Source organism: Triturus cristatus, chromosome 4_2 (assembly GCF_964204655.1).
Source record: "Triturus cristatus chromosome 4_2, aTriCri1.1, whole genome shotgun sequence".
NCBI lineage: Eukaryota > Metazoa > Chordata > Amphibia > Caudata > Salamandridae > Triturus > Triturus cristatus.
Window position 1 is genome coordinate 401,833,561 of NC_140586.1, and position 27,732 is coordinate 401,861,292.

A 27,732-nucleotide genomic window follows, 5' to 3' on the forward strand; every position below is an offset into this window, starting at 1 on the left:
TACAATGGAGCCAGCCACTATAGCGCAAGCTGCCGAATAAGCATGCTTTGACCCAACAGCTGGCTGAACAGAACAGTCGGTATAGTTGACAAATTTGTACTTATCTAGAGGAAGCAAAGACAAGAGAGGAGGATGAACATTTTCAGATTGTAAAAACCCCTGAGTCTGCAAAGAAGGATCAAAGATAAAAGTGACATTAGCCGATGTCGGGGAGCGTAAAGCTTTAGAATTCAGAACACTTGCCTTTGTCACTGCTTCTAAAGCATGTAGAGGCGAGTCGATAAGAATGCATTTCACCTGCGTCAGAGAGCGTTCTTTCAGAATCGCCATCTGGACTGCCGTAAGAATTTTCTCAATGGTGGAAAAACACAACTCGGATGATGCGTATGAGTGTGATTTGTACAGTAAGTGAAACCTACTATACCTGGCACAATCATTATGACCAAATTTGTGGAATTGTCACAAGTTAAGAAGAAGATAGTCGCAAGCAGATCTGACTGTAAAAAACGAAGAATCGTGGTATGTTCCGGAAGCCAGCTGAAAGACGAAAAAGAGGGTTTATCTACGAGTAAATCGCTTTTGATACGCTGGCATTGTCAGGAATATATGTCCTCCAGAAATTCAAAAAACGCGGCAAAGATTGTAACTTCTTTAGAGTAGAAGGCGGTTGTAACAGCACATTTCTCTAAAAAGTGAGGGGCTGACCACCTACCTTCATTGTTGAGCTCATAACCCAAAAAGAGTACTGCCAAACAGACGATATGTGACTTAGCAAAATTAAATTTGTACCCAAAGTCAGCAAAAGACAGTATATGATGCGATCCACACACACAAGATGCAGCCCATAGGCAAACACATAAAACGTTTCTGATTGCTCACTGCGGTAAATGCAGTCAAATCACTGCTATCGGGTGCCAAATTGTGACTATAAAATCCATTAGATATATCAAGTGTGGTTTTATATTTTTTACGTACTATGTTACTTATTAACGCAGAGCTATGGGTGTTCTGTACTGCAAACGTACGAACATAACTGTTTAAATTTTTGTAATCCAAAACTATATGAAATGAACCATCCGGTTTCAATATCAGAAAAAGAGGATTTTTCATTGATGAAACACAGGGTTAAATCACACCCTGATGTTCCGACTGGGTTAAAATTACACTCATGGATGCTTTTGCATCTCCCTTGATTGGATATTGTGCTTGTGGCTGGGGCAGAGATCGCAAAGGAATTTCATGTTCTGGTGAAACATTATCCCAGCCCACCTGATTACGGTACACAGCTGGTGCTAGAGCTAATGCCCATTCTGACGTGTAAGCATGTTTAGCCTCTTCAGAGACATAACAGGAAAAACTCGGGAGTATCACGTCCTCCTCCCGGGAAAGAAGCCAAAACGAATGGAGGAGGCCAATCTGCCTCGCCAACAAAATGTCATAAGAGGAGGTAAGGTTGTAACCAAAAGACTACCTTAATTGTCCGTGTTATATCACGTTCAATTTGGAGGACTATCTCACAAAGCCTATGCAGCTTGTGTATCTGCTGTCCCCACTGTAATGAAAGTGTCAGTTCTCTTGCCTCCAGACAAGGATGGAGTGCTCTTGCACTATGTTAACTTCCACCGCGCTGTTGAGTAGTGTCACCGCCCGTCTCAAATCGAGGAGTAGGGTTCTCACCATCTGAGGCATATTTTGCTATTAAAGAGGCAACTTTCTTCTTCTGAAACGGGGCACAATAAGGAGGTTGTCCCTCCGGTTTGGTTTTTACATCAATCTGGCGTGGCGGATCACGTAGTTGTTGAGTGCTCTGGCCCGGTCTGCGATCCAGCTGCTTCCCGACACCGAACTGTGGATCCGATGATTCCTGAAAGGAACGAGGAAAGCGCAGATCAGGAACCGAAAACCTTTCTGGTGTCTTAAATTTAGAGCGGTCACGCAATTCATATCTACTTTCAGAAGCATCAGGTGTTGGTGAACCCGCACGTAAACCTAGCTTCTGTTGCTGCTGCCGCTGATTTCTATTCCAAGCCTTTTTAGGAAAGACTGGATGCCCCTCCTTTTCAGTCGGTGGCTTATTCTGCGTTTGAGTAGAAGGTCTTATTCCCGGATTATTGCGGCCCAAGGATTTATATATGTTCGCAATAATCTTTGGCAATTCACGTTGTTTATCCATGTCATCCACGGCCTCTACACGCTGACTCACCTGTAAGCTAACTGCTTTCCCCTTGACGTTAGCAAGAATCATGTTGGATACAATAGGGAACACCAAATAATCTCATCCCCAATTCTAGAGCAGCCTTTGCCCCGTGTTTGTCTTGAACTTTCTTAAGAACCTTCAGAAGCACAGTCATGGAGGGGGTGCCAAAACACAGCGAATAAACTGCCACAAACACTTTCCCCCATGTGGTGCAATCAGCAAAACTGGGAATAAGGCCTTTATGTAAGCTCATTGTAAGTATCCTGTGCTTATCCACAGGAGAAGTATGTGGAAAAACAGCTTTGAGTTGCTCAAACTTTTCGGCCAACCAGAAGGGTAAATCATCCCTTTTCTGAGGATGCTTCCCCATCACTGAATTAGCCATGATAGGACAAATAACCACGCCACCACCATACCCAGGTGGCTGAGCGGCACCAGCCAGAGCTGCCAGTATATTAAGAGACATATACTGAATGACACTTCTGTGTATATGAATTAAAGATGTGCATAATATGAGTAGCTCTGCGTGTGTAACACTGCGATAGTTTGGATGAGGTGTACATCCTGCCAAAATGGGCCATGTTGCCCCATCGACCAATAAGGGACTGAGCCGGACCACTGAAACATAGGTGAGGAAGGGTGCCATTAAACCACATGGTATGCTCCCAAGCTGACAACGGAACTTCAAGTAAACAATATGGACAGTAAACTTGTGGAACCGCAGCATGTTCATATTCATGAAAGAAATTATCGTTTCCATCAAGAGCTGGAAACTTAACCCAGGAGTAAAAAACCGCAAAGCGCAAAGCAGCATCCGCCTCTATGACAAATATAAAATCCGCTCCCGCAACTGGCACTCTATGTTGAGTCAAATGCGCAGTCACTGCAGCGGAGTTCGGCGCAGCAATTTTTGATTGCCATTATAGACACTGTAATGTAGGCAAGGGAAATGCTAGCGCAACACTGGGTCAAGAACAAAGAAAACTCAACCGTTTAAAATTCAAGCTTGAAAAAACTATAAAATCTCAAATATAGGAGGTAAACCCCCTCACACCACGGACTGCTCTGAAACTGGTGAAAGGGTACTGTGGATAAGCACAAGCACTACTCAGGGGTCTCGTGAATAAGTACCAGACCAAACGTTGGTGGAGCCATGTTGCAGGGATTCTGCACATACACAGAATTATGCGCAGGATTATGGGACCTCGGTGTATAGGGAATGTGCCTTCCTACCACCTTAGCACCCACGAGCCCAGGACAGACTAGCTTTAGTGTCTCACTCCTTCTTCTACACACTCATGGAGAAGCAAATGATTAGACACAGCTTTCCCAGATCTCTCAGGAATCGCGGTAACAAGACACACCTTTTCGCTCACATTCTTGTACTTGTCCACAATAAGATTTGACCGAGACATGAATATTGTTTAAAAAGTTTTTTTTAACTAACGTGCTCTAATATGCAGTATATGTGCCACAACAAGCAGAATAATGCATAACAAGAATCGAGTTATCATTGCAGCTAGGCCTTATATCATTGAAGGAGATGTCATCATACAAAGACAATGGAGAAAGGACTATAGTGCCTAACCTCCCTTCCCTTGGTAAGAATGAGTATTATTATATAATAGAAGATCTCTGGACTTTGTCAGCAGACAACATACCTTAGACTCTAGATGGTATTTCTACATCTTAGGTGCGTGTTGCTCTTCTCCCTGGAAAGGTCCCTCTCCAAGTGTGTGTTACCTAAACATGTATCTCTTTAATATCAAAGTACAAGCTTTCAGCTGCAGCTGCTTTAGTGTGTTTTGTCGAGGTGCTAGGACTTGACCAGAACACAATAACAAGGGGCATTGTTTATCACCTTCCTCACAATGTTCAGACTAAACTCCAGGAACAGACAGAGAGCGAACACAGCAGACAGTTCTCATGTGAAAGGCATAAACAGAGTTTTGCAAAAATAAATCCATGTAGTAATGTGCACAAAAGCTGCATCATGGTTGCTGTGCTCATGCTAACTTAGTGATGTTGATGATGTCCCCATCGGCCACGTGACAATTTGACGATTGCTGCAATAATGTGTACAATGTAATTCAATAAGCCATAAATATTTAACCCATTCTCCCTTTTTGTTTTGTATTGACTGTAGTTCTTTTTATTAAACCTGGTTCTGACTGCTAGGTACCTTATTTCTTTACCTGTAAACGCTATTGAATTTTGTTTGCTAAATACACCACCTCACATGTTTTTCCTGCTGTTCAGGCCAAGGCACCATCGGTAAATCAAGGCTAGCATTATTGAAAGTTCTTCAGTATTATTTGGACAATTTGGGGGCTCGGTCACACCTCACAACCAGATTATGAATTCTCTTCTTCACATAGTACAACTGACTTTCCGACACACATCTTCTTAGTAGAGCTTCAAGCAACAATCTTCTAACTCTGTAGGCGTTTGTGGTATCCTCTTGATGCACTGAAAGTAACTATGGCCAGCTTCTGCAGATGCCTGAAGCACCAAAGGTCATGGTACACAAGTTTGATTATGGCATGAACCATAAAACTGAGGGATCCTCGAAAAAGTCAGCAAATTCTCAAAATAAAAAAGTAAGCTTTACTCATCCCTATATACGGAGTTGAACAGAAAAAAAGCCTGTGAAAAAAAACTATCTCCGCTCCTTAACTTCCCCCTCCCACTTCAGACCTATGGGAAGACAAACAATGTGGTACAGTAATGTAAACATGCAAGCACCAGATCAGATACATAGTACAGAAGATATATTAAGTCCAAGTAAAACCTTTAGTGAAACTACACGTTTTCCTGACTTTGCATTAGAAAATAGGAATGTTTTAACTTTCCTCCAAATTTATCATTGGATCAAGTCTGTAGCAAACAGATGGAAAAAAGAACTACATTTAGTGCATGCAGGGTGCACAGTTACTTGTTTTCTGATAATGAAGTGAGCATCTTTCATACATATAGTAAGAAAACCAAAGCTTTAGAAGGTAATTTACTAAATGAACTGCTATTCATAGAAGTATATTCTGTACGCACCGAGTTTCTATGGCAAAATATTTGAGCTCATCCTAAACACAAGAGTGTAAAATAGCTCAAATTAATTTGTAATATATATTTTGTGCTGCTTTGTGTTGTTAGGTCACAGACTTCCAGTTAATTACCCGCTCGTTTACCACATTATCAGTTATTGTTATTAAGCTGTACGGGAAACTTCAGGTTGTGCGACCAACATTTTTGAGAAATATTGTACATAGTGAAGATGCCAAATCGGGATAAACCAGGCACATTTGTTGCAATGCATATGTCCTTCTCCTTTAGTATTCATTTGGTGTATATAAACATATCAGTCACATCAATGGTTGCTGCTGTGCAACCATTATACATTAAATAATGCATGACATTACTGCACTGATGCATAATAATATAAGTATTGTCCTACCAATTCCTATGAAGATCGCTTCAAATCCTTCCTTCTTCAATCTCCTGATGGTCATCCCATTTTCTCCCAATCCTGCACCTTCAATTACCTAGTTTACGAAAGATCACAATATAAAGGATGTAATGAATAATTCTTCCAAAATAGTCTAAACTAATCTCTACTTGTTTTCAGTATTGTGATAAAATATTATCAACATTTATATATTATCATCATTTCACTTTATTCGACAACATTTGTCATAAAAACAGTAAAAAATACATTGTAGAAAAAATATTTTCACATAAAAACTATATTATCAACATTCATATATAGTTTCTTGCCAAGCAATCTCATTCAGGAGGAGTAAAAATAATTAATAGCCTATTGGGGGCAAGTTTTGGAAACTTATTTTCTTAATGCTTCAAACTCATATTTACTTGGGAAACTGTGTCTTACTGCCTGAAGAGTACACAGAATCCAAAATGCGTCAGCAACACAATTACTAAACCTATATCTATGTGACCACTTCTCATCTCCCTCTCTCCAATCTGCTGCACTTAAAAAGATACTCAACAAACAAGACACTATGTCACAGGTCAATTTGTATAAGTAGCCAATCACCATCCAAGCAAACATGAAAAGACATTCATGAAAGAGGACTCTCAACTATAAAATCACACTTCTGCTTGCCATTCTGCCATACAAGAAGAAAGACATTGGCGGATCCTCCATAAGAAGCAAAGGGGCACATTATGCTCCTCAGGTATGTCCATAATTCCCTGTTCCCGATGAGCCATCATTGTCGAAGAAACATTGTGCTTCAGGACTAGACTGAGAAAATGTTGAAAAATTGCAGTTTTGATCAATGACAAACTAAGCTGGTGTAATTACAGCTCATCCATTCCTAGTTATGAAAACAGCTGAAAGACACCTAGAGTAATTGTAATTGAATTTATATCGAGCTTATTATCCCTGATGAGGCATACTTTGTTTTGTTGTACAGCTCTAGGTACAATTCAAAGAAATGCAAAACTATCAGCTAGAATATGATTCTGGAGAGGCTCTGGGGCAAGATACCACCAAGCTACTACCACTGATTGATGATACTTGTTTTTGACAATTGCTTATTTGGTCAATTTGTCCTACATGTTTAACAAATAACAAAACAAAAATTCCAATGTCTTTCTCTGTACAGATTGTGTTTTTTTTTTTATCGCATCAAATCATTTGTAAAGCACAACACTGTCACTCTTAGATATATCTGGTTGCTGTGTTACTGTCAAAGAGCCAGGTCTTGAGTCTCTTTCTGAAATCTGTCAGCGAGGGGGCTGACATACCTGGAGAAGGTTGTATCAGGTCTTGGCAGCGATATAAGAGAAGGAGCAGCCACTGCTGCAGCTATGCCTGATAAGGGGGATGGGCGAGGGTGAGTGAAAAGGAGTGCAGGTGTCTGAAGGGTTGGTGGATGTCCCGTCGGTGGTTGATGTAGGCAGGCCTTAGTTCATGTAGGGCTTTGTAGGGGTGCAAGAGGAACTTGAACTGGCATCTCTTCTGGATGGGAACCCAGTGGAGGTCTCTCAGTTAGGGGGCGATGTTAGTACATTTGGGGAGGTCCAGGATGAGTCTGGCTGCAGATTTCTGTATGGTCTGGAGTCTTCCGAGGAGCCAGAGGGAGATACCAGCATAGTGGGCGTTGCCATAGTCAAGGCGCCTGGTGACGAAGACCTGCATGACGGTCTTTCTGGTGTTGGTTGGGATCCATCTGAAGATTCTGTGGAGGATGCAGAGTGTGCTGAAGCTGGAGGAGGTGGCTGCTTTGACTTGTCGTTTCATATTCAGTTGACTGTCAAGGATGATGCCAAGGTTGCGTCCAACACTCTGTTTCATTAACATCACTTGCTCATACCATAAAATTGCCTTCAGCTATGGAAAGCACTACTTAAATAAATAAAAACATCTGCTATACAACCATTGTGTGTATGTCTATTCACCCACAGTCACAGCAAAACTCTACCAGCCACGCACTTCTAGCTTCAGTCATTCATCACCACTTGCCCCATATACAACTCATTTACCTCACTTCTCTGCCTGGCAGACCACTCACAACATCACTTAGTATTGTAATTTTCAACACCTTTCTGAAAGCACACATCAAAAGCTATTTGCAGCAATAGCCCTTGGCCACTCAGCAATGCCAGACACCCATACCTTCTCACTGCCCAGTTAAACATTAGCCACAGTTATATCCTCCTTTAAAGCAACACTCATCTGCTGTCACCAACACCACAGAACACTCAAAGCTCCACAGACTCATTCACAGTGATCCTATCTCTTACAGACATCTACATTGCTTACTCCCAATTCTACAATACCACAGTTACAACACCAGTGACTCACTCATGCACGTCTAAAAGACCACAAATATCCTCAGTCAAATCATCACTCCTACCACAGCACACTCACAGCTGTATACCCTACTGACTTGCCCACAGACAATCCAGACTTAAAAGCCCACCCACCATTAACCATTCACTGATGGCTCTCACTTGGCATATCACTCAGCTGTAGTTACTTAGATAGCTCTCTGCCATATAACACTAAAAACCTCCCACAATTAGATGGAGCCATACAAAACACCACTTCCCCACTCGTCACTCAAAGCCTCTCAACATCATTGCAAACCACTTCCCACCTGCCACTTATGAAACCAACCCCCGCAGTACTAACTAATCATAAACACTTGAACTACCCACCATCAAAATGTGCCCATTTTTTACGGCATCCATCAGTTACACCATAATTTAACTACAGAACTCTACTTCACCTCTCACAAGACCACTTATTCACTGACTTGAAGGCCAATCAGCCACAGCTTATTGTAATGTGCCTGTAACACAGTCACAAGTCCCATGACTCACTCTACACCCATTCCCTACTGGTGGGGCTACCACCAACATGTAAAAGACACCCACTAAAATGTACCCTTAATGTTACTGTGAGGAAGTTATTCTTTTGGTCCGGATCACTCCCATTTTTTTATTAATACTGGTGGTTAGTGACTCTAATTGTGGCCTTAGCTCTGCTAACCAGGCACAGGGACAGTGCTCTGTTTAAAATGGATATGGTAATTAGGCGTAATTACAATTGGTACTCTGACGTGACCCACATACGTTGCCATCGGCACCTGACTCACCGATGCCCTGGCCACAAAGCCGTGAAGCCGAGCTGTAGGTGAATGGCTGCTGCAGTTTCTAAACGCATTGATGGCACGGATCTTTAACAGCTTTAGCGGCTCTTAAGTGGCTCTTTTGCGGAGGTTTGTGAGCGACTGACTGAAGCGAGGCTGGAGGTTGGAGCAAGGGTCGATTAAAGCACCTGGAAGTGCTCCGAGCGCTGAGCTCCAAGCAAAAGTAAGCAAGTCAGCAACACAGTGGGGCTGGGAGGAGAATAACCGGCGAATCTGGAAGAGAGGTGCACAAGAGGGGCTAAGATCAGGATTTGACTTGAGGGTTTCACTATTTAGCTCTGCGCCTTGCCTCAACAGCCCAGATGCCCCAACAGCAATTAGGGACTCTAAAAGGACTCTAAAAGGGCTCTAAAAGAGAAACCGGTGAGTTTTTTCAGTGGGGGTGAAGTGAGAAGTGTGTTCACCCTCCTCCTTGCACATTGCTGCACAGTGCTGCGCCTTACTACACCTTACGTTTTTGTGACCTGGTGCCCTAACAGTAAAATCAAGGACCCTAAAAAAATATATATAAACCAATAGCATGAACACTAGCACAATGATAAATGCCAATGAGAAGTACTAAGCACCAAAGCCCCAAAGCCTCCAAAGCCTTCAAAAGATCTAAACATCGAACATCGAGCATCATTGTCATACTGACCAAAAGTAAGGGGGAAAGTTGTTGCGCACTTGATGTCCTTTGAAGCTCTTTTGCTGCTAGCTACCGCCACCTGCATAAGTCTGCATAAGCATAGTGCACTGAGAAAAGCTCTCCCCTGACTTCCCCCTGTCTATCAGGCTGTTGAGGTTGTTTTGAGGAGGAATCTGTTGCGTGTGGTCCTCATATATACATCCCGCGTACTCCCCTTCAGTTGCAGTGGGGAGAGGAGCGGAGCTAAGGGGCAGAGGTGACACGGAGACACGGAGAAGAAGCCAGGTGAAAAGAGCAGTGAGGAAGCCTGCACTTAAAATGCATGGTAAGCAGAGTGAGACTGGATTTGGGAAAGAGAACTCTGAACAGAGGAATGCGGAGGGGGCAAAGGAATGCTCAGCTGAGAATGGAGCTGAAGGTGAAAGCATTGGCTGAAACAGAAAAACAATCCGATCAAAATCCTAGCTTCGAACCTTCAGATCAGGACGAGACCCCTTTTGAACATCCAGCAGATTCAGGTGTTTTGTTTATAGATGGAGCAGGTGATGGATCTAGCAGGGGGGGTGAAAACCTGCTTAGCCCCAAGCAATACCCTCTCTTCAGTAAGCACCTATCTGCACAAGGCAAGTCAAAAAATGCGCTACAACCCAGCTCTGAAAGCCCTGGTCTTGAATCTCAATTAGACCACCCTGCTCAGCAGGCTCCACCCATCCAGGCAGCCCATCTACAGCCTTATCCGCATGTGCAACCTGAAATAGTCCCTTTAGAATTGTCCTCTGATAACCCTACCTCTAGTCAAGATGATCAAACGCTCCCACAATCCCACCAAAGGGTAACAAGCGACATTCAATCAAGGACTGAAGCATTAATGTAGGAGTCCTCTTCGGTTTCAGATTCAGAATTAGATCTATTTATACCAATAGCAGGTGAGGAATCTAAAGGGAACTCTTCAATAAAAAAAGAAGCTCATAACTATCTTACAAGAATTAAGGGACTTAAAAATCTCTCAATCGCTTGAAATTTCTCAGCTACATGAAAGGCTGTCTAAGCTTGAGGAAAATCTCCTTAACATCCCTAAAAGATCATGGAAGTTGAGAATCGTGTTTCAGTTCTAGAGGATAACATCATAGTTATGCATAAGGATCTCAATACGCTAAATAAAAATAAGCACCAGATGGAGCTAAAACTTCAAGATCTTGAAAATGATAACAGATGCTCTAATCTGCGCCTGGTCGGAATTCCGGAAGGCAAGGAAACTACTGATATGATAAAGTGGTCTGAGTCACTCTTAAGAAAGGTAATACCGGAGCTGCAAGGGGATCTCACAGTCACCAGAGCACACAGAGTACCTGGACAGAAAAATCCAAATGCCAAATACTCACGGACGAATCTATTGAACTTTTCAGACTACAGAATTAAAGAAAGAATTTAAATTACAGCAATAACCAAAAGATCATTTTCTACCTCTGAGATCCCAAATTTCAGAATCTTCTCTCATATGTCTGTAGCCTCAGCACATAGGCGGAAGGATTTTATTAAAATGATTGACTCCTTTAAGGCCAAAGGAGCGCAAGCTTCAATTGTTCAACAGTCTAAACTAAAAGTTCTGGCCAAAGGAAAATGTTTCATCTTTTCGGATATATCAGAGGCTCAAATTCTCTTGGAAGATCTGAGCACGGTATAAGAAGAAAGAAATTTTGTAGTCATGAGCTGGCATCTGATTTAATTATGATTTGATATAAGGTCTCCTAGTTAAGTATATTTGAGGGCGGGCAGGAGGTGAATCAGGAGATGCCAAGGATGCAACAAAATAGCATTCAGCAAAAAGAGGGAGAAGGAGGGAATAGTGGGAACAGTGGGGTGTCTCTTCCTCCAGGGGGGGGGATTTGGGGGAGGTGGTGGGGGTGAAGCATTAAAGAAAAAGAGAGTTCTTACACAAAGTTTCATTGTTTCAGAATATAAATAGAGTTGGAAGAGAAATTGTCAAATTACAGATAATTTTCATTGACATTCAGTATGCACTTTAGAAGGACATTGAACACTGGGTACTTTATGTCTCTTTTTTCAAGCATATTCTTAGCACTTTACATGTGGGCTGCTACAATCATCTGCTGCTCAATGATACATGAAGAATGTACCTTAGGCGTTTATGCTATTGGAGTGTTATGTTTTAGTTGCTATCTAGAACTGTTGCCCGAATGCACAACTAGCACAATTTGCACTTTAAGTTCTCTATTTCATAGCAAGAGTAGGCATCTATGCTACGGTAGAACTATATTTTCGCTGCTATTTAAAAAACTACTGCTTAATGCTGCTCATTGCACAACTAGCACACTTTACGTTTGCCATTTCATAGCAAGAGTAGGCATCTATGCTACGGTAGAACTATATCTGTGCTGCTATTTAAAAACTGCTGCTTAATGTTGGTCATTGCACAATTTGCACATTGCATAACGCACAATTAGGCGCCTATGTTATTGGAGTATTATGTTTCAGCTGTTATTAGTACTCTTGTCTGAATGCACAATTAGCAAAATTCCCGGGTACTTTATGTCTCTTTTTTCAAGTATATATTCTTTGCACTTTATAAGTCGGCTGCTACAAACATCTGTTGCTCAATGGTAAATGAAGAATGTACCTTAGGCATTTATGCTATTGGAGTGTTATGTTTCAGTTCAGATCTAGAACTGTTGTCCGAATGCACAAATAGCACAATTTGTACTTTAAGTTTGCTATTTTATAGCAAGAATAGGCATCTAGGTTACGGTAGAACTATATCTTTGCTGCTATTTAAAAACTGCTGCTTATTGTATAACACACAATTAGGTGCCTATGTTATGAGTACTATGTTTCAGCTGTTATTTAGTACTGCTGTTCGAATGCACAATTAGCACAATTCCTACTTTAACTTTTCTAGCTTACAGTAAGAGTATACATCTATGTTACTGTAGAGCTATGTTTTTGCTGCTATTTAGAAATGCTGCTCAATGCACAATTTTCACAAATTCCATTTCCAATATGCAGTCTTTAGAAGAGAGAAGGCATTTGCCTTATAGTAGTGCTATGTTTCAGCTGCTATTTAAAACTGCTGCTCAATGCTCAATTTGCACAATTCGTACTTCTTAGTTTACTAACCTTTAGGAAAAATATTTTTTTTTTGTGCGAAGGATTGTTACAAGTCATCTCTATGCATCCCAGTCTTTCTTGAATGTTGAATAGGAACAAACTAACAATTTTGTCCTTTAATGCTAATGGCCTAAATAATAGACGCAAAGCCTACGCTGTAGAGAGCTGGCTCAAAGGGCTTTATCCCGACGGTATCTTTTTTCAAGAGACGCATTTTCGAAGTTTATCAGATGCTAACAAAATTCTTAATAATTGGGCAGGTTTTCGTTGTTCATCTGTTTCGCGTTTTGAGCAGAGAGGAGTGAGTATCTTTTTAGGGAAGCATGTTCAATTCCATGTTAATGCTACACATTCAGATCCGGATGGAAGATGGACATTTGTGCATGGAAAATTAAATCAGCTAGATCTTATACTGGCCACCATCTATGCACCAGTGATAGATGATCCACTTCCCATTCTACAATTAAAGCAAGCCCTATTGGGCATTCCTGGTCAGATCATATGGGGAGGTTATTTTAATTTTCTACAGGATCCTTTAATTGATTCGACAAAGATAGAATGAAAACAAAATAAACCACAAGTTTCCACTGCTCTGTCTAGCTGTAAACTCGATCTAGAAATAGTAGACTATTGGCGACTCAATAATCCATCTAAACGTGGGTACTCGTGTTACTCAGCAAAATACAATTCAGTATCAAGAACAGACCTTTTTTTAACCTCACATAATCTTATAGTTAGTAAATATGAACATATTGTAAATGCCTTTTCTGATCATGCCCTAATTAAAATGGAGGCTGCTGTAGGGAAACTGGATGAAAGTGCATCAAGAAGATGGTATTTTAATAAATTTAATTTATCAAATGACTTGTGGTGCAAAGAAATAGAAACCAAGATCACCTTCTTTTTCTACATAAATAAAGATTCTGTCCCAATTAATATAATCTGGGATGCATTTAAGGCCACGTTAAGAGCTAAAAGAGAGGAAAGGTTGAAGATTAAAATAAGACTTGCCCACGCAAACCAGGTCTATATTAGAAACAGGGACCCTACAAGCAAACAGGAAGTAGCAGAAGCAAAAACACAAATGAGAAAATTGTACTATGGTTTAGGTGATATGGCAAGTAGAACTTATCTGCAAACTGTATATGAAGACAGTGAATATACAGGGAAGCTTTTAACCTGGCAGGCAAAAGAAAAACAGGTTCGCAACAGGAACGAAAGTATACGAGACGCTTCCACTAAAACACGTTTAAATACTACGTTAGATATAGGAGAGGTCTTCCTTATACATTACAAGGGAATATACCAATCTGACTACCATGCACCTTATGAATCTATCCGCGTTTTTTTGCACAATTTGCCAATCCCTGTTTTAGATGGAAACTTTCAAGAAGATTTGTTAGCTGATTTTACGAAGGAAGAACTCGAAGCAGTTATAAGCTCTCTAGCCAATTGTAAAGCAATGGGGGAAGATGACTTTCCCGCAGAATTTTTTAAAAGATTCGCAACAACACTTAATATTGAATTTCTAAATCTTGCAAATCATCTATTACAAGGGGGCGATCCAACATTATCTTTTCGTATAGCAGTAGTGGTCAGCATTTAAAAAAAGGATAAAGACAGCGAGAACGTGAATTCCCATAGGCCTATAAGCCTACTAAATGTTGACTACAAAATTTTCACTAAATTACTTACCAACAGACTAAATAAAATTGTTGGCTCACTTATTAGTATGGATCAGTGCGGATTTGTTGCGGGGAGGCAGCTCCACACCAATACAATTTTTTATTAGAAGCACTGGATTTTTTTAACATAAATAAAACTGTGGCTCAGATCTGGTTTTTAGACGTAGAAAAGGCGTTCGGCCTAGTTTCATGGGATTGTTTGTTTTTAATTCTGGGAATGTTTGGTTTTCCAGAGGGATTTATTCATCTAATAAGATTGCTCTATACGAATTTACAGGCGCAAATTTTTATTAATTCAGTAAATATAGGCACATGCCAAATCAAGAGGCATTAGACAAGGATGTCCTCTTTCTCCAATTTTATTTGTGTTATTTATAGAGCTATTGGCAATAGCAATTAGACAGAAAAAAGTGTATACTGTCCCTGTCCAAGGGATGACAAACATAAAACTTTACGCTGATGATATTGTCCCTTTTTTAAAATTCAGAAACAGATACCCAGGAGGAAATTATGAGGATTTCCTCAGATTTTCAAGCAATAGCTGGTTATAGAACAAGTCCAAAACCGAGATCATATTGTGTAATTGTTCGGTCAATTCCCTATTGCCAGAATGTAGGTCTGTAAATAAGACTCATCCAAAGAGATACTTAGGGATTTTTGTCACGGAGAAAGTAGAAGACCTATTTCATTTAAACTATACCCCGCTGCTAAAAAAGTGAAACGCCTGTTAACACAATGGAATCAGCTCTCATTATTAATTCTAGGTCGAGTCGCTTTAATTCGTATGTCTATTCTTCCACAATTCAATTTTCTCTTCAGCGCCGTTCCATGTGCACTACAAGCAGCTTTTTTTAGAGAGGTAGATAGTATGTTCTAGTATGGTCACATAAGGTACCGAGACTGGCACTTAGGACTTTAAATCACCCTGTTGCAGAAGGAGGGCTGTCGCTCCCAAACATGCGGAATTATTACTACGCAACCTTTGCACATCATAGCTTCAGATTTTTCTTTTTGGACCCTCAGAGGACAGATAATTTCTTTATGGAAAAAATCTTGAAGGAATACAATATTACTGACCCTACCCTAAGAAAGTACAATATAAGACTCTTCAATGGTTACTCAAGCAAAAATACCAGTTTTTAAAAAATGTTAGTATTCCAAGATTCGAATTGGTCATTTATTAGAATAAAACCCTTGTTGGTAAAATTGGATATAAAAAATACTACCGTTAGAACGAATATTAGGGAAGCCTTTGATTCACCGACCCAACGGAGGATCAGTGCCTGGGTGAAAATCTTTGAGGAAGATAAAGTTCTTTTGCCATATGATAAAATACATGAAAGATGGTGGAAAAGGGAAGGGATGCAGCTCTCAATATCAACATGGAACAGAATTAATATTTTCAATATTTTCAATGCATCAACACTTAGAGGCGCAAATTGTGAGCACATGGAATTCTATTTAAAATGGCTGATCTATAGGACTCCTACCTTCCTTCATAAGTTATATCCCCAAATAGAGGATAGGTGTTTTTGCTGCGCGAAAGAAGGAGGGGGCTCATGGTCGCATATTGTTTGGGAATGTCCAAAAATCAATGGTCTGCGGGAGGGAATTGAACTCTATCTCAGATCCACTCTAGACCCTTTAATATCCATCGATGCACCAATTGCGGTCTTGGGCTGTTCCCCCGATAGTACTTTAAAAGATGAAAGCCTATACATCGCAACATTGGTGGCAAAATCTTTAATTTTACAATGCTGGCGATCTGATATAGTTTCCTCCTTTCAGGCATAGAGAGCAAAACTAAATAAAATCAAAGAATTGGAAAAAAAGTATGCACTACGATCAGGCTCAACAAAAAAGATTGAGAAAGGTTGGAGTCTATTGGGGCTATAATCAAGTGTTAGGGAAAATACATTTAAAATTGTTAGGTTAGATCTATACCTAAATGTTCAGCACCTGCACTTTAAATGATATGTATTCTGGGGGGGGGGGGGAAACGGTTAAATCTGTTAGGTTACAGTTACACCTAAGTATTTAGCACTTGCACTTTAATTGATTTCTATTCTCTGCAACAGGGAGTTGTGAGCACTATGCACTTTACCTGAGAACCTTATAGTTTTAAAAAAGTTTAAAAAGTTGGATGAAAAATGTTTAACTTTAAAAACTCAGCACCTGCAATTTACATGGTATTTATCCCTGATGGGCAATTTCACATTTTTCTGTACATTTCATCTATTGACAATGTAATCTAATATTTCTTTGATCTGTTTATAATATGTACTCCATTTGACAACTCGATGGATTTGTAATTTGTATGAACTCTCAATAAAAAATAATTAAAAAAGAAAAAGTAATAACAATTGGTACTGACAACCTACCTGTAAGACCTTAGTATGTGGTAAGGCATCTAGGTTTAGAGGCCCAGTGGATTTAATGCTCTTATGTGTGCACTGCTGTAGGACCTGCTGTTATTTTAACAGTCAGCCCTGCTTTGCAGGCTGCATTTAAAATAAAAATATTCCCAAATTCAACTTTGGAATTAAAAGTACTCCCAAAGTATTTACCTACCTTATGTTTAACTGTATGTCACCACGAAGGTCTGCCCTCGGTGCCCCAAGGGTAGAGTGCCATCTTAAAAAAATAAAGACATTATAAAATATGTCTTTTTTATGCCCTGAAGAGGGAAACAACCGTCTGGAGTACATTACCTCCATAAGCTAACATAGGAAGGCTTTATCTAACATTAAAAAGGCTATCTTCTCACAGGAGTGATCTAAAATAATAATTTAAAGTGATATTTTAATAGTTGCAATGAATCCATCAACTTGACATGGTTGGATTTTTTATAAGTATTGTAGGAAAGAAATCATAGAACTGCTTTCCTAAAGTCACCCAATTCAGCTCTGTAGCAGCCTCTTCTGGTTGGCCAGCCTTTGACAGGCTAATGCAAGCTGCCTTAATGAGGTCTGAAGTGGCATGGGCCGAGACAAAGGAGACATCTGGTGGCAGAAGATCTGCAGCAGCAGATGCCAGGTAAAGAATGAGGCTGGGTAGCCAAACTGGTCTTCAAAAGGAGAAAGACAATGAGGACAGGAACCAGGCCCAACACCACTACCTGCACCCGTAGCAAGGTGGGAGTCCCTGCAATTGAATTAGGAGAGCGGCTGGAGGGGGAGTGTAGGAAAAAGTTAGCCAAACCTGGGGGTTGGGCTAGCCAGACCTGAACCTCCAGGAGAGATTGTCACTATTTTGATTTTTGTGGGACAGTGCTTTTGGGGAAAGGAGAATGCCACACTTCTAAGCAAATGATCATCACAGAGGGCAGCACCCTGCACCCCATTTCTCAGGTGTACCCCCTTTCTTGCCAGCCCAGAAGCCTGGATAAATATGGAAGAACTGCCCAGCAACACAGATCTCTGCCAGGAAACAAGAAGAAGAAGGACTGCCCTGCTGAACCCCTGGTCTGCACCAAGAAGGACTGCACTCATAAGGACTGCAGCTGCTGAACACTCTTTGTTTCACAAAAAGAGGACTGTGCCTTGCTTCACTGTTCACTGAGCAACAGGTAAAAAAGAGCTTCAAGGGGTTACCTGCATCAACTCCACCAAGAAGAGCCCAGTGGACTTTTAAGTATTTGAACAGGTGCACTGTGGGAATTGTAGTCCCAACTCGTCAAGGAGCTTCTGGAACATTTGCTAGTGCTGACCCTTCAAGAGCCCAAAGAAACCTTCTGGAAGAAGATCCAGAATTTTAGAATCATTTGGAGAATTTTTGGTAAAAAGCACCATACATTGACCGAACTGTTGTTGAGTCAAGCCGGCAACGTCGAACTGCGACTTGGCCTGAACTTTAGATTTGCTCTGATGAAAGCTCCAGAGCTCTTCACCGTTGACGACGAGAACCAAGACCTCCAGGAATCGTTGAAGCTGACACTGAAGCAAGCCGCCACCTTTAAAGTGCAACCGGGGCTGCCAAGAAGACTTCCACGACGTTAAGAGTAAAACCACCCCATCGTATCTGACAACGCTCCATCTCGGTCAGCCTGAAACTTTGACTTGGTCCTCATGATGTCCAGATGTCCCCAATTGGCGCTTTATGCTTTTAAGCACTAGAAAGCAAATGTTTTAAGTCAATCTTTAAAAATTCATAACTTTAGCTCCCTACATTGGATGTTTGTCATTGTGGTGTCATTTTAAAGATAACATTATGTACTATTTGTATAAATTAGTGTTTGAATTTTATTTTATGTCTTACTGATTTACTGTTTTGGTGATATTAAATTCTTTACACACCAGTCTCTAAGTTAAGACTGACTGCTTGTGAACCAAGCTACCAAAGATTGAGCAAGGATTAATTTATTGAGACTTGACTGGACCTTATTTGTGATTGTGGTGTTATTACTAGCTGTAAGTACCTACCTGCACCTACTAATTAACCACCTACCAAGTGTTACTAATTAATCCTGGCAAAATAGGATTGAAAGGGAGACCTCAAACGGTAGAGAGTATGTGTATTAGCTTTCCAATGATCCTGTTGTGTTATATAGTGGAACTCTATTTGATGGTGAAGTAGCAATTAGACACTGGCATGAAGTAGTCATCAGGGAATCACAATGGAGTAACAAACAGAGGCTGAAGTTTTTATGTCTGCACCTTGCTGCAATTCAGCCAAATTCTGAAGTCAACATGGCCTATTCCAAGAACAATACAGATCTATCCTGGAGTCATCACTGAATTATCCTGGAGTTATAAGTCCCATTTCAGAAATCATAAGAGACTCATCCTGGAGTAATACAACCCCCTCCTGAGGTCATCATGGTTTCATCCAAAAGTAGTAAAGGATCACCACGTGTTTCTCACTGAAGTAATCACAAGGCGATCTTGGAGTAGGTATTGTGATTACTCTATTACAAGTCACTTAAATACTTTGCCGTATACACATACTTCAGGAAGAGTTAAGAAGGCTTCAGCAGCTAATCATAGAAATATCTCGGCTGGGGTCATCAGATTACTTCAGGATGATTGTCCTGTAATCCCAGATTCTTGCCTTTGGACAGCTTGAATCCGGTCCTGCTAGAGACAAACCTAATCAAGCGGGGTGTGTGGTGTACATCGCTTTATGGGCCCTCAACAGTGTTTTCTTTTTTTTCTTTAAAAAGGTGATATTAAGGAAATTAGTTAAGTGTCTGATGAGAGTCTTGAGGAATGAAAAGAGGTAGAGAGGGGATGATTTAAAGACCATACCAGTGATTTCGCAAAAGTGTTTATTTTTTTCCTAAATATGTATGCCTTTAGTGCATAGTTGCACAACGCAAAAGCCGCAATACATAATTATCGAGAAATAACAATGAAATCTCATTTCATTTGCAGAAATGTTGCATTAATTTATTTGCTTAGCTGCCTAAAGCTTGGGAGTTTGTCATGTTCGTCGGTTTACAATGTCTCCGCTTAAAAATTAGCAGCCGTGCTCCTTTCAAGCTGAATGGTAATTAGTGGAAATGTTTGCCTTGCGCAGGCATTAAAGTTTGCATTCCGAGTATTGTTTCGCTTGCTGAGTTACTTGTAATGTGTATGAGGAAGTGTCAAACTATTCCCCAGCTCAATTGCTGAACCCCATCAGAAGTAATAAGTGTCAACGTGGCACGCCAGGCAATCTGCTGCCAAGCGCGCGAGGAAATCTGTCAGGCACATACGTTGCTGCAACCTTCCCTTCGGAAAAAAAACACATGATTAGACAAATCAAATCTCTCCATTAACTACACTGAACCCCCGAAGCAGTTTAGGAATTTGTTTTTACAGACAATTAATCACATGCAGTCATGCCAGATGAGAACTATCGATTGCCCTTTCCCGGGCTCCTGGCATTCAGACACATGCCCTGAGCTAAAAGGAAGCGGCTCTCTGCCAGGGCCCGGCGCCGCCTTTAATTGTTCCCTGCCAATGTACAGGCGGTTTACAGTCAGTTAATCTTCCACGGTGGTTTTTAGTTCTCGGATTCAGGCTGTAGTAGTTGGCATTACCTTGACGCCCAAGTCTTTCATGAGCTCCACTTCGAATTGTACAACGTCGTACGGCAGGCGGAACTGTGGGATTTCAGAAGTACTGCAAAAAGAGTGAGATAATGAGATTATTAGAGAATCGAAAATACACTTAGAGAAATAACTGATCAAAAAATGAGAGGAGGAGTGGACATTGGATTCTCACGTGTAATCATAAATACTTTGATGAGTGATAGTATTCAAATTGTAGATAAGGCTCACATTTTTCTCCAGAAAAGTTAATTTGTAAAGCCAATCAGAGTGATTGAAAGTTTGCTAAACTATGATGGGGAATATGAGCAACAGGATGCAACATAACAATACAGCCCACTGCAGAGGGATATAATAGTTGTTAAAGCCCTGTTAGAACCGGCGGTCTCTAGTTGGCAGAGGTATACACTTCTGACAAATAGGGACCCACCAACTCTAGTCAGGGCAAGGGGATTACACACTCAGATAACCCCTGCTACCCCCTTGGTAGCTTGGCAGAGCAGACAGGCTTATCTCAGAGGCAGTGTGTTAAGCATTTATGACCACATACAGTAATAAAGTGAATACACTACAAATGGACACAACACAGGAGTTATTATAAAAATAGTATTTTTATATAAGGCTTAGCACAAGACCAAATAACGACAAAAATATACCACAATCTTAATAAATACTCTTTGGAAGGAAAAATAATAGTTCAGGTAAAGTTTCTTCTTAGGAAATAGTTCTTTAGCAACAAAAGTAAGTATTCTTCTGAAACACAGTTCTTGGCAACAATGTGACCCCCACAGGAGTCACACGACGTCGAGTTTACGATATTCCCAAGGTTCGGCGTCGACCGTGAGGAGCGCTACGTCGAGCCTGGAGTTGCAACAGAACCCACAAACACAGTACCTTTGGAAATGAAGAAAACGATGATCCACGGCGTCGAGATGTCGGCGTCGAGGTCGGCGTCGATCGTGCCTTGGATTCGAGTCGATCCGCAGCGGCGTCGAGAGGTGTCGGGCCGGAGCAGCGATCACGGCGTCGAGAAGGGCGTCGAGTCGATGCGATCAGCAGCGGCGTCGAGATGGGGTCGCTTGTAGCTGGAGCCGAACTCACTACTCACTGGCGTCGATACCGGCGTCAAGACGGGGTCACTTGGAGCTGGAGCCGATACTCACTACTCCTGGCGTCGCTACTGGGGTCGAACGGGCCCGGCGGCCGGCGTCGAAGGCTCGGAACACTGGAGCCGTTACTCACGATGTTGAGCTGGATTCGGCAGCCTCGGTGACGTCGAGACTGCAGATTTCCCCTGTGCACTGGAAATAACACTTTCCAGCAACCAGCAATTCAGCAGAGGGTGAAGTCCTTTGGCCCTGTGACTTCAACAGGAGGCTGGCACTCTACCAGCCCTGGGAGATTTTCTAGCAAGCTTTTGAGAGTACACACCAAGTTCCTCTCTCCTTGTTCCTTGGCAAAAAATAAGAAGCAGCTTCAGGTTCCCGCCAGCAAACAGCACACTGGCAGAAGGGGGAGGCAAGTCCTTAGATCAGCAGGCTTCTTGTCCTTGGTAGAGGTTTCCTTGTCAGAAGTGATCTGAGTTCTTGGTTCAGGGGTCCTTCTCTTATACCCCTTTTCTGCTTTGTTCCCTTTGTCCAAGCAGGGAAATTTCCCCCATCCTGGGTTTGTTGTGGGTGTTGCCAGGCAGAGGCACCTGGCCTATTCACTGAGCAGGGCAGGGTCCTCAGCCGCCCAGCAGGAGGCGGAGCCAGTATTGTCTCTGGCAGGAGCAGGGCTATCAGTCGCCCGGCAGGAGGTGGAGCCAGCATTGTGTCAGGCAGGGCAGGCTATCAGGGATTACTCTTCCACCACTCTAAGTGTAGATGCTTCATTCACCCCACACTGACTCATTCAGACCTCTGGAGCCACCCAGCCCCTGGCACACACACCAAACCAGCAGAGACCGGTGGATAGTTGGACAAGAAAATAGCCACTTTCTAAAAGGGCTATTTTCAAACACAGAATTTAAAAACCATCCATCCTAAAGGGTGTGTTATTAAATTCTGAGTTCAGGGATACTAAACTCGACCTGCTACCATGCTCCCTGAGTCAGATAGATTATAATGGAGTTAATAATCAGTCTGCCCATTCTGGCCTATTGGAGGCAGGTAGCCCTTCAATAGTGAAAAACGAAAATGGCTGTAATTCACTATTAGGTCATGCCACACACATAAGGGCATGACCTACCTTTTACCAACAATGCACCCAGCCCTAGGGCCTACCATAGAGGTGTCTGAAATGTGGCAAAATGAAGGTTTTCGAGACTGGCAAGTAGGTTTCCTTGCCAAGTCGACATGGCAGTCAGGGACTGCACACAGGCTCTGCGATGGCAGGCCTGAGACACATTTTACACGCTGCTTCTGTGGGTGGCACAACCAGTGCTGCAAGCCCACCAGCAGCAGTTAACTTACATGCCCTTGGCACACGCAGTGCACTAGACTAGGGTCTGAACAGTAAGTCAACCAAGCCAATCATGGTAACACCAATCAATGTATCAATTTAACATAGGGAGCACTTGCACTGCTGTGGCACTGATCAGCAGTGGCACAGTGCCCAAAGCAATATTCCAGCAAAAACATCGTAAACAGAGGAGGCCAACAGAAAAAAATGGAGGAGAGACTCATGCCAATGATGCCAGGTCTAACAAGCCCTCTGAACAGGATATATAGGGCAGAGCCACAGGTGAGGGAGGGCCTTTAACAATTGGTACAGTCCGAGGCAGAATGGCAATAATGCTATCAGAACATTCCACCCACTAGAGCTAGAATCATCCAAACTGAAAAGTGAAAAACAGAAAGACAAACAATGGAATTTTGGATCCGGCGGCTGTGTCAGTCAATGATTTTTCCTGAGCAACTGCTTTCCCTTCAGGGGAGCTCTCAACATTACAACATTGTAGTACAGATGTTTAGCCCACTGTAATAGTCTATACTATCCATTACAGGCTCCCTCCGACAATATGACAAGGAAGCACCCTTTAAAGACCAGTATAGCCCGTTATGGTGGGCCATAAAGCTATTTGACTAATTACCCCACAATGGTGGACTCTCCAAATTGAAAAAAACAGCCTCCTGGGAGATGCAGGGGGGTTACAACTCCCAGCACCTCTGAAGCTTTAGTTCTTGTCATAGTTCTTTCTGTTTGTGAATAACACCTACTATTGTGCACACAGAGCAAGAGCTGAGAAAGTGGACAGTAGTAAGCCCCATTCTCCTTGGACTCTTCCAAACTGTTGTTCTTCATTTGGCATAGTCTAAGACACTAGCTCATCAATCAATTAATCATGAATTGTATAGCGCAGCTTATCATCCGTGAGGATATCTAGGCGCTGAGGCTCGTGCTGTGGAGCCACAGTCGAACAGCCAGGTCTTGAGTCCCTTTCTTAATTTCAGTAGCAAGGATGAGGTCTGGAGAAGAAGAGGAAGGTCGTTCCAGGACTTGGATGCAAGATAGGAGAAGGAATGACCTCTTCTGTGGCTTCGAAGGATGCAGGAGGTGTGAGTGAGTTGGAGGGAGGCAGAGCAAAGTTTTCTGGAGGGTTGGTGGAAGTCCAGGTGATCGTTGATGAATGCTGGTCCTTTATTGTGCAGGGCTCTGCATATGTGGATGTGGATCAGTATCTTAAAGTGGCATCTCTTCTGAATGGGGGGGGGGTCAGTGGAGCTTCCTGAGGTAGGGGTGATGTGGATGCGCTTGGGGAGGTCAAAGCTGAGTCTGGCTGCAGAGTTCTGTATGGTATGTAGTCTCTTAAGGAGGAATGAGGTGATTTCTGTCTAGAGTGCATTGACATAGTACAAATGGCTGGTGACTAGGGCTTGGGTGATGGTTTGTCTGGTGATGACCAGGAGCCATTTGAAGATCTGGCGGAGATTGCGAAGAGTGAGGAAGCAGACAGAGGAGACTGCATTCATCTGGTTTTTCATGTTGAGTTTGTTGTCAAGGATAATGCGAAGTTATGGGCATGGTCTCTTGGTGTGGGTGAGGAACCTAGTTTGGAAGGCCATCAGGAGTCGTTCCACAGGGAGGAGTTGTTCCTGAAGATGAGTGCATTCCTTTTCTCTCTGTTAAGTTTCAGGCAGTTGTCTGATCAGAACTCCCCCCTTTCTCCTACTGGGGAGGCAGGAGAGAAACGGAGAGGCAGACGGTGTGGATTAGTTGATTAGAATGATGATAGCAGCAGGCCTTCAATAGTGTTTACAGTCCGTTGCAGCTCCATTGTCTTCAATGGAACTGTTAACATTCCAGTGTTCTAATATTGCCTTACAGCCCACTGTATCAGGCTATAGTAGCCACTAAAGGCCCACCTCATATAGGCCTGAGTCAAAGGAGAGGAATTTAACCCTTTAATGACTGGACCAGCTCACTGCGACAGGCTATAAGGCTGTTTAAAATCCCACCTCATGAAAGGGAATGTCCTAATAAAAAACACGAAGGCCTGCCTGGAGCAGAGCGGTTAAACCCCCTTGGTTCGGAGGCCTTTGTTTCACAGCTCATGCAGTGATTGTTCAACAATTACAGCCTCATGCAGGGCCACAGCTGTTATCTGTTGAACATAGACAGTAACAGATGTGAAAGACATCTGCAGTCTTCCCTTGGTTCTCTCTGTGCTCGGCTAAACTACTTTTATTCGTTCAGGCAGGATAGGGAGACTTAGGAGCTGAAGTGAATTGTACCTTCCCTCATTCCGAAGTGCTGTGTACCCCGGTCCACAACCTCTGACCCTCTCTTTCTCCTGTTCAATCTACATGTCAAGGAGAAACATGGGACAGAGAGGCAGATGATGTGGATTCAGACATTATTATGTTGAGACCAATGAGCTATACCAGCTTTCATAAGCCAATGCTGCTTCACTGTCTTAAACGGAGCTCTTGATCGATATTAACTTTTTTTCTATCTAGATAGATTAGACCATAAAAGTTCAATAAAAATACATGAAAGTACAATTTAAATCACACATTATTAAAAAAGTACATTTTAAAATCATTTTATTTGTATAATCGCTAAACCCGAATATTCTGCAATTATAACAACCGTACATTGATTTTACATAGTAACTTTAACACAGATGAAAAGTTAGAGGAAATAAATGCAAAAACTTCAACTAAGGGTCCGCTATGCATTACTACCTAACTTTTTTCAGATAATCCTCTGTTCTATTTGGGAACAGCAGTTTTAAAATTCATTAAAATCCATAGTTTACAATGTGTTTCTAAACAATAATTATAAATCTGTATTAATGAAACTTTTCCGAGTAGTCCTCTGCTCTATTTCATAATTACAATTTTTTTAAATTTGCCAAAATCATTGGTTTGTAATATATTTCAGAGCAATGGTTATAAATCCATGTTAATATGACAGCATATGTTAATTAATCATTTGTAGTTGTTCAACAAGGTTAATTATATTATCTATGTAATGTTCTTTGTGGCATAAAAGACAGCCCATAGAAAACCTGACATTCCACAACATAGCTCAACAGTAGATAGTGATTGCAAGAAAACATATGCAGGTCGACATTGTGTAAACTGTAAAAGTCTTAAGAATAGTAAAATATAATGTTTTCTCCAGAAAGTATAACATTTACAGAAGAGTACGGCGTGCATAGTGCTCTGGGGCATCTTGCCATCACAAGGGCAGTTACTTAAATTTGATGTCCAATCATTAAGTTTAGGAAAGCTGATCAGCCGATAAAAAATATCCATTCTGAAGTGAATTAGGAAATAATCAATGTCTTGAATACGATACAGCTTTCAAATATAACTGCATGTCGTGACTGGTTAAAATAAGTTGATTATTTAAAACAGAAGATTTTGATAACTCGGCAGTCAGCCTAAAATCCTCTAATTGCACAGTGCATTCATTTTTTAATACTGTTCTGCTAATAGCTGCCAAAGAGTTAAGATTCTTAAAATAGTCTAGATGGCCCAAGTCTTGGCAAGAATGTTGAATATATGCCAGCCACGGAATGCAGGTAGACAAAGTTGATTTTAAACAGTCCCCGATAATAGCACGGTTTAAGGCGGTATATTCAGAAGTCCAGACTTTATGCCATAGTAATATGGGTTGCATCCTAATTGAGTCTGTAAAAAACAGAACCCCCAACTCAGCCTGACAGACATATGAAGAGGCACTTTTGGAGACTGCAAGAAAATGCCTCAACATCTAATTTCTCGCCACTTGCTGTGCTGTACATTTTGTATGCCCCCAAATGTCAGCACCGTATAGTGCTACACTGATGCATTTAGCATTGTAAATCCCAATCATCTCTACTGGGGGGTTTGTAGCCAACCTGCCAGCAAAATGTGGTAGGACCATACAAGCATTTCCAAATAATAATGCCCTTGTTGATGTAGCACAGTTCCATGTGCCTTCCTTGTCAAACAGGACACCTAGATATGTGAAACTATTTGTAAAATCTATCTTGGTGTCCCTAAATTTTATGTCACGACAAATCGCGGTTCTTCTGCCACACTTCATTATAAATGTTTTTGATTGATTGACTAATAAGTCATGAAGGTCTTAAGTTTAAGTAAAGACTGCAAGGCAAGGGTGGTGCGGGCCATAAGTACGGCACCATCCGCGTACAGTAGGGCCAGCACTAGGCGATGACACATCTGTGGGAGGTCTTTACATTGTAAAATCAGCGTTTTACCTACATTATTTATATATAAGGAGAAAAGAAAGGGTCCTAAAATGCAACCCTACCTTACCCCTCTCTCCACACTAAAAGGCTGGGTACATTGTCCCCTAATACAGTATCTACCCTGGCTTTGGATCCTGTATAGAGATCTCTCAGAAAGTTAATGATCAATGTCTCCATTCCAATATTGGACCTAATAGTCCATAACGTTGAGTGGATGACACTATCTAATGCAGAGGGAAGATCGACAAACCCCAGGAACAGGTTCCCACCCTTGATCTTAGTATATTTTCCTATTAACATGCTTAAATTCAGGCCCTGTTTAATTGTCTCAACTCCGTTGCCAAACCCATGTTGAAGGTCTGTTAAAATTTCCCTTGATTCTGCCCACTCCTGTAGCCTGTTCAAAATAACACAGCCCGCTATCTTCACTAAGGAGTCAAGCAAGGAAATTGGCCTATAGCACGCAGGATTGTGTTGGTCACCCTTTTTGTAAATGGGTATGATTATTGATTCCGACCATGTCGGGAGAAAGACTGTGTTGCAGCAGGCCCTTAATACAGCAGTTAATATGGGTCCCCATAAAGCAATATTCGCTTTATAAGGTCCAATCGGATAGCATCAGGACCGGGTGCATTTTCACCTTTACTGGCAGTAATTGCCCTATTAACTTCCTCCAAACTAAACAAAGAATTTGGAGAGGTTT

At 41.7% G+C, this 27,732-nt stretch overlaps 1 protein-coding gene across 2 annotated transcripts in view; it reads right to left on the bottom strand.

The window, feature by feature from the left end:
• Positions 1–27,732, bottom strand: part of DPYD (dihydropyrimidine dehydrogenase) — a 3,539,101-nt gene that overhangs the window by 2,146,652 nt on the left and 1,364,717 nt on the right. For both annotated transcript variants that reach the window (XM_085601856.1, XM_085601855.1), the window contains exons 7-8: positions 20,336–20,417; positions 5,649–5,736 (exon numbers count right to left, since the gene is read on the bottom strand). In XM_085601856.1, coding sequence (XP_085457982.1) covers positions 5,649–5,736; positions 20,336–20,417 — 170 coding nt within the window. The remainder of the gene's footprint in view (positions 1–5,648; positions 5,737–20,335; positions 20,418–27,732) is intronic.